General features: G+C 40.5%; 1 protein-coding gene across 1 annotated transcript; it reads right to left on the bottom strand.

Moving 5' to 3' along the window:
• Nucleotides 1–276: 276 nt before the first annotated feature.
• On the bottom strand, nt 277–7091 carry tgif1 (TGFB-induced factor homeobox 1). The gene is made up of 3 exons (XM_043225957.1): nt 6739–7091; nt 4454–4683; nt 277–1933 (listed from the first exon to the last, which is right to left on the bottom strand). The coding sequence occupies exons 1-3, from the start codon at nt 6752–6754 to the stop codon at nt 1358–1360; spliced, it is 822 nt and encodes a 273-aa protein (XP_043081892.1). The 5' UTR covers nt 6755–7091; the 3' UTR covers nt 277–1357.
• Between the last annotated feature and the right edge of the window lie 897 nt (nt 7092–7988).

The raw sequence follows: 7988 nt of genomic DNA on the forward strand, positions 1-7988 counted from the left end.
TGTCAAGGCAGGGCAGCGGTGAATCGGTAAAAATAACCTCATTTGGATGTACCTGCTCCTGCTGCCTTCCGTTTTTTTTTAAAGCAATCTGGCTTTTCTGTCAGGCCTCACGTTGCGTTTCATTTCTCAAACAATACTGGAAAGAACCGTCATCTTAAGGCTAAGCTTTGCCAGTGCTCCTCTTTGTTTAAGAGGTAAAAGTAAGAACCTTACTACGAATGCGCTTATCGAACAATGTAGTTAAAAATAAGATGAAGAAAGGAGATGGAACGCCCATTTTGTAGAAAACAAAACTTTATTTAAACACCGTGTGACCCCTATTTGCCACATACATTGCACAGTAAGGAGGAGAAGTCACATCATTGGGCATCATGTCACATTGGCTACTGTAAATGCACTGGTCTAAGGTCCCAAAACCTTGAAATCAACATATTTGGTGACATAAAACCATTCTTTCCTTTTATCCTCTGAAAGTGGTCTTAACTTGATAAACCAAAATAAATGAAATAAACAAAAAAACTTAATACAATTCATGTAGTGTTCATTCTTCCAGCTCATTTGTCCAAGGTGTGTGTGTGTGTGTGTGTGTGTGTTTAGGGCTGGGGTGGGGAGTATGTGGGCACATTCACTGGCCGTTTCTACACTGAGTATTTAGAGGAAACCTCAGACTATAGTTCTGCTACATCTGAATATCCCTCAAGAGTAATGAAAGGAAAAAAATAAACATACTAACAGCATCAGAAACTTTACAACAAATCAATACAAAAAAAAAAAAAAAAAAATCTACGAGACACAGAATGACCCGGTGCAGTAGTGATTAGAGTCTGTCGGAGAGAAAGCTAGAGTTGATAAGATACGGAGATGACCTGCCATTTTGTGCAACAAAAAACAAAACGAAACAAACAAAAAAAAACAGAGGCAGAGGCAAAATATCAGACGTGTTCTCTAAAAATGAGGCAAAATCCACAATCATTGAGCCGAATCTCTGAAAACGAGAAAAAAAAGACTCATGAGGAATGGGAGAAGAGCTTGTCCTCTTGTAAAAAATAAGGAAAGACAGGAAGTCGTATTACTGTGTTTGGTTTTGGTCCCCTGTGTACAAAACGAAAAGATACATATTTATTTACATATAAATGGAATACAAAAGAAAGAACTGACTTGCCAAGGCACCTTGAAATGCTTTACATAAAGGAATCCTCATCAATTTGATTTACATTTACCAAAAATAGAAATGATCAGGCCATGCTTGTTTGCTTTCTGTTGCTCAGTCAAGTTTTTGTGAACTCCCTGTGGAGTTCAGTTTTGGGGGGGCAAGAAACAAACATCTATGAAGCTTTTTTCATTCACCCATCCGTCTTCAGGCGAGGAGCTGCTTGGCCTGCAGCTCCATTTCTGCGGCCCTCTTCAGCGCCACGTCAACCAGCAACTGGAAGCCGCTGAAGTCCTGGGTGAGGTCTGGCGGGGTGGGTGGCGGGGTGTTGAACAGGCCGCTCTGGGGGCTGACGTTGCCCTCCCCGCGACACCCGAACAGCGCGGCCGCGTCTGTGAGCGGCAGCTCCGTGGCCCCCTCCACCCCGAGGCGCGTCGACGTGCCGATGCCTTGTGTGGCTGCGGTGATGGTGGTGTGGCAGATGACGGAGGGTCTGGGTAACACAGGTCCGGGTGAGGGGGGTGTTTTGGGGGACAGGGATTTTTTGGGGTAACCATTAGAGGTGGGTGTGTTGCTGGTCGAGTGAGGCGAGCCGGGTTCGTAGCTGCTGCGGTCCTCTCCGTTGGCGAGCATGCCGTGTTTTGGGGACTGGGAGCTGTCGCTGAGCATCTCACCGCCCTTGCTGCCCCGCCGCGAGATGGTGAACTGGTTGGGGTCCTTGCCGTCTTTCCGGAGCATCTCCGGAAGGAGTCGTCGCCGGGCGTTTATAAACCAGTTGCACACCTGAGGAGAGAAGAACGGATTATGATACATCACTATACAAAAATACACTGATATCAAAACACCATTTTTGTCCACCATACTGTTTTCAACATATTTTAATTTACTAATAATCCAATAATATTCAAGCAATCATATAAATAAGCTAAACAAGCTGTACTACTTTGGAAATGTTAGTTTTGTTGTTTAAAACACACACACACACACACACATATATATTTATATATATATATATATATATATATATATATATATATATATATAAAAATCATATTTTAGTAATTTCATTTTCAATTAAAAATGACAAATTATGATACAATAACAGGCAAAAACGTGCAACAATTTTAAAGTAAACAAATATAAATTGTTTTTTAAGAAACCAAATATTGCTCAGGGAAATTAACCCTGCATTCTATGTCTTTACCACTTCTTAATTTTCTACAGTTCAAAGCCTTTAGCCCTAAAAAACACTTTATTATGCACACGGTCTCACTTAAATTTAAAATGGAAATTCATGATGCTGTATTGAGTTGACATGTGACGGTTCTCTGACTCTATTTTTGTTTTTCCTCTTTTAAAAGCTGAGCTGGCAGTTGAAATCAGGAAGCTCTCTGCGGAGGATTTCTCTCAATCACCTAAGTAACAGTTCACCTTTATCCCTTAAATCGTGCTCTTTGTTGGGCCTAAGGCCTTTTGGCCTTAATCATGCTAATAGCGCTGTATCTTTCACAGCTCTGGTGAGTCTCACCTGAGGGGGCGTTGAGATCTACTCTCATGCAAATCCAACATTTCAGACTAGAGAAAACACATGTGAATGCATGACTTCAGTGTGGATCTTCACAAAAGGCCAATTACTACCGTGAGGTAACAGCCGACTGTTAACACCTTTCGTTTATACCAACAATTGAACTCTGTTGGTCTTTTTATTCAATGCAGATTGCGCACCACAGGCAGCTGATAATTTACATGAAAGTTTAAGTAAAAATGCGCACAGATTTAACATCTAAAATAAACTCTACTCATCTAGAACAATCAAATAATTCGATTAAAAATGTGTAATTCGTTCTTATAGTCTGCTTTAATTTTAATTGTCTTTTTTGATAATAAAAAGTACACCCAGGCAATACTCTAAATGCCAATTATTTTTTAAACTTTACATTTTCAGCTTATGTATGTTTAAACTTGGTTCACTTGCTACAAAATAAGCCAAGCTGTTTTGCTTTTTACAATTCTATTCTGGCTTCTATTCCTAATACACACACTTGTCACAATGCTATAATGAAATTTAACTCTAATGTTTCGGTCGCAGCATCTAAAGAGCCTGTTTTCAAGATTCAGTCTTCAGTATGGTAATGTTCCAGTATTGTCTCTTCAGAAGAGAAGCCTCTTTGGCTCTCTGGGTAATGGGGGCTGTATTGTGTATCCAACGGTCCGCCTGAGCCTGGTAGTCTTCACTATGTTAATGTGTGTGTATTGTGTCTCCCTATTGTTAGTGAGACAGCTGGCTGAGCGCAGGGGAAATTCCTGGCCCAGTGTCTGAGCAAGTCTCTCTCTCTTTCTCTCTCTCTCTCTCCCTCCCTCTCTCTCTCTATGCGGCCACATCTCAGATGACTCAAAACAGTTATTCACTCATCTGTCCACAGGAATTCTCTCCATTGACTGCATTCACAGGAAGTGTTGTTTATATGACGCTAAAACTCAGCGGGAACAGAATGTGTGATCTTAAACGCAGTAACGTTTAGCAAGCGAAAAAAGCTGACTCTTTCTTTTCTCCGATGCATTTTTTGGCTCTAAGCTAGTTATGACAATGAACCTTTCGGTTTCCTTCACACGTCAGTTGAACTAGACATTGATGACAGCTAACTGCTCTCCTGTGAAGCATAAATAGATTACTGATCAACAAAGCAGAAAACTGAAAAATTCCCCTTCGCATTCTTGACGGAAACAAGCAGTCGTGAGAAACTTCAGACCTTCTCTGAAGCATAACTTTAGAAACTGCTATAGGTCATTCATTTGTTTTTTGGATTCTTTTCATTTATCTCGTGAATACAGTTTGTTTTAGATACAGCATTCGCAAATGAAATTTTAAAACATAAAAAAAACAGAACAAAATAAAGCTCCAGAACTAAAAGAATTTTATTTGTTTTCTGATTTTTGTAGACATTGAAACTGCTGGTGTTAACCAAAATTAATAAAAGCGTATATGTATATATATATATATATTTGTTTATTTTTATTTAAATAAAGCCTAAAACAAAGTAAAATAAAAAATATATATATATAAATGGCTAAAATTACTCAAAACAAACTATTAATAAATACTATAAAAGTACATAAATCGTCCAAAAATAACACCGGATAAAAAGTTTTAACACTCCCTGATAATTCAAGTTTTCCATAATCATAGGAAGTTTAATGTGGCTTGCTGACAAGCAATTTTTCTTTTGTTTATTTTGAGTGTATTTTAAGTTTGCCTAGACTATGCTAGGCCCCATACAAGTACTTTCTGAAAATGTTATGTACCTGTAGTGTGGAGAGATGGGTTTGCTTGGACAGCAGGGCCTTTTCCTGCTCTGATGGATAGGCATTGTAGCGGTGTTGGTAGAGCCAGTCCCGGAGTATCTGTACCGACTCTTTGGGCAAGTTTCCTCTCCTCTTCCTCTTCCCTGACACTCCTCCATTTGAAGAGAGGTCAAGAGGCACATCCAAACTGTCCTCATCCTCTGTCTCACTTCCGGACATCGCCAACACACCTGTAGTTATGAGATGTGAAATAATTAGCATTTAAAAACTATACGTTTTACACCATTATTCCTTTTATGTGCGCACATGAAGGATCTGAGAACTGGAAAAAGCATAAAGCAAGGTTTACGTATTAGCAGTGTGTTTGTAATAGTCAATTAGTATGTTTTTAGGGAATGAGTAAGCTGGGAATCAGTGTGTACCCATGTGTGTGAAGGAGGACAAAAGACACCCAGTCAAACATCAACCCCCCAACCCCTGCTGAGGACCCTCCTCCTCCCCCTGTCCTACACACACTGCCTCTCCCTCCAAAATGCCAACCGCTGAACGCTACACAACAGCGCCTGGCCGTCTGTATGCATGTATAAGCGTGCGTCTGAGAGAGAGAGAGAGAGAGTGTGTGTGAGTGTGTGTGTGTGTGTGTGTGGCAGCTGATGTGTCACATCCCTGCTGTCAAGCAAAGCCATGTGATTCATGGTCGGAGCGGAGGCGTCACAAAGACTGTAAACGGTGTCAATGTTTCATTGTGCCTTTGTAAATACTGTACGTACACTCACAAAAACTGGAACAAACTACGGTTAAAGACACTATTTTGCTCCAAAACTTAATTCAAAGGGCTCGTTTACCTATTTTCACACTCTCAAATGACTCCCTCCAATACTTATCTGTGAAACACGAAAAGTGACGTTAAAAAGAAAGATTGTATCATTCACTGTTCACTTTAACAGCGTGAATAGGGTGAATCATGACTGAGTCTTTAACTAATGTCTACCATCCCCTTTGGTGAAAGAAAGTCATGCAGGTTTGAAATAACATGAGGGTGAGTAATGATGACAAGAGTTTTGAGCAAACTACCCCTTTAAATGTTGATACGAAAACTTTTCCTGCTTGTAATCATAACCTGAATATTATTGCGTGTCCCTACTTATCATAAACCGGTTAGTTGGTCAATAACACGTTTTACTCAAAGTGCTGAGGGGGACTTTTAGTTTATGTGCACTCTCTAAGTAAAACAAAACTTTCCCCAACTTCAGCTCAAGCGTGTGGGACACTTCGCGGTCTAAAAACGAAACGAGTGAAATCACGTACATATCTGTCTTTAAAGCTGTGTGAGAAAACACTGAACGTGTGAAGATGAAGAATAGTTTTATCGTCGGCCTACACGAGGAGGAGGAGGAGGAGGAAGGGGGAGGGGAACCTGTTGCAAATCTCAAGACCGAACAAAAGAATGTCGCTTGTGGGACATTTCAAACTCAGTTTTTTCGACTTTTCACAAAATAAAAACTTATGAAATCACGCCAGGTGACAGGCGAAAGGCTGACACGACTCTCCACACGGTTCGACATCATAATATTTGACAAACATTAACTTAATAACAGAGAATGGTTCGGGCTCTATTGTGTGCTGTGAGAAACACGAGGTCGGAGGGAATGTGAAAGCGTCGCCTCGAGGAAGCAGCGCGAAATACACAAACTTCACAAAAGGAGGTCAGGAATTATTGTTGCACATTTTAGACCCGCTACACAATGTACAAATGCGGCGAAAGCAAAAAAAATGAGGGTAGTCGTCAAATTAAAAAAACCACACTCGCAAAGTCCCCTTCGTATTCCTACGACAAAACTTGAGCCAGTGTTATGAGAAACTCCGAGACCGTTTTTTTTCCAAGCCAAAGGCGTACAACTACCACACGAAGGCATTTTAGACATAACGAACAACAAACCCGAGAAGAGTTACGTTTGAGACGATTTTAAGTTACAGTTGTAGATTTCGCGAAACAACACTTTAAAACATCTCAAAAATAAACACGGCTATTACGTAAGCACGCTTGTACAAAATGTGAGCTTTTATGTTGTGAACACGCGTGTTAATAACGCGAAACGGCTCGTTGTGACAGCCCGCCAGCACATGGCGAGAAAAAAGGCTGTTTTGTCTGCAGCGGAAAACAAAAGCAGTATGCCAGACATTTTCAGATCAACCATCATCGACAAGTTCCACGCAGTCGTTACAACCAGCGATACAAATCTAACATATATCGCCGCTATCGCCCATATCGAGAGGATACGTACCCTTTTTGGTCTTCATGTCCGTCAAAATTCCCCTTTTCACGTTGGCAACAAGGAGGTCGATTCTTCCTCGCTTTAATCACACGCAACTGTATTATTCCAGATTGTTACAAAGTGTCGAGCGAAATATCTCTTTTTGTCGAGGAATCGCCGCGGAGCGCGTTTTTCATTTGTCGGAGACGCAACACATTGTTGGGTACCTGGGACAGGCTGCGCGTCTCATTCAGTGTGTTTGATGTGGAAACTGGGTGACAGCTATCTTTGACAGCTGCGTGACTCAACGCGGTTAGATCCTCCCCCTCCGAGGGCAAGTGGGAAAAATCTGACATCAGACATACAAAAAGGATAAAAAGAGAACGAAAAAGGGCTTTTTGACAAACCGATGCGAATCTTAAACGTGTGTAGGGAAAGATCCGGCGCGCGGAACGCGTTTGTGGAGACGTGTTTTGGACATTGAATTGGATCTAGTTCCTGCACGTTTCCCTTTAATGACTGCGGCAGAGAGACAGGAAGCTGGTTTATTATGAATGTAGGTTAACGTTACCAAGAGGCAGACACATGGCAGGGATATATTTGGGACTGCTTTCATCAGCATACTTCTGTTAGGCGCCCTACTCCAAAACAGTATTTTTTTAATAGCGCTTTGTTTTTTCTGCCACTGAGATGTTTGGATGTTGCTCGTGTTTATATGGCAAAAATTGTTACTGCGGGATTGTGTTGATGTGTTCAAGGTGCAATGCGGCATTTATTTCAGGTGACAGATGTCCATGATGTTGTTGCAAGAATCGCAGTAGGGATTGAATTTGAATGTAATCATTTTGGTTCCTGTTTTTCTTAACAACTGTGGTTCGATTAATTATTCAGTTTGAGCGTTTGGAGAATACGCTAGGAAATATATGGGGCTCTTATAGTTTTAAATTATGGCAACATTTAAGAGAACAGCAACACATGGAAAAACAGTGTGTTGCAATTCCTGCAAAACATGTTTACCTTTTACGTTACAGCTTACAGACTTTTTAAAGAAGCTTTCAGTGCGGCCTGGTCGTATTAATATTAAATAAAAATGCAAAAATACTTTATTTTCTATCATATGAATCATGGGCTACAATGTAGATTTTTTAAATATAATAATTTATGTAATCTTGAGAGTTTGGAGGTGGCCTACAAATATGAACTTTTTTTTTTTTTCCCTTTTTATTTTAAGAAAGTAATAATTTGCTGCTAAGTGAGTGAGTCAGGTTGTTCAATAAAGT

This window comes from Puntigrus tetrazona, chromosome 24 (assembly GCF_018831695.1).
Source record: "Puntigrus tetrazona isolate hp1 chromosome 24, ASM1883169v1, whole genome shotgun sequence".
Taxonomy (NCBI): domain Eukaryota; kingdom Metazoa; phylum Chordata; class Actinopteri; order Cypriniformes; family Cyprinidae; genus Puntigrus; species Puntigrus tetrazona.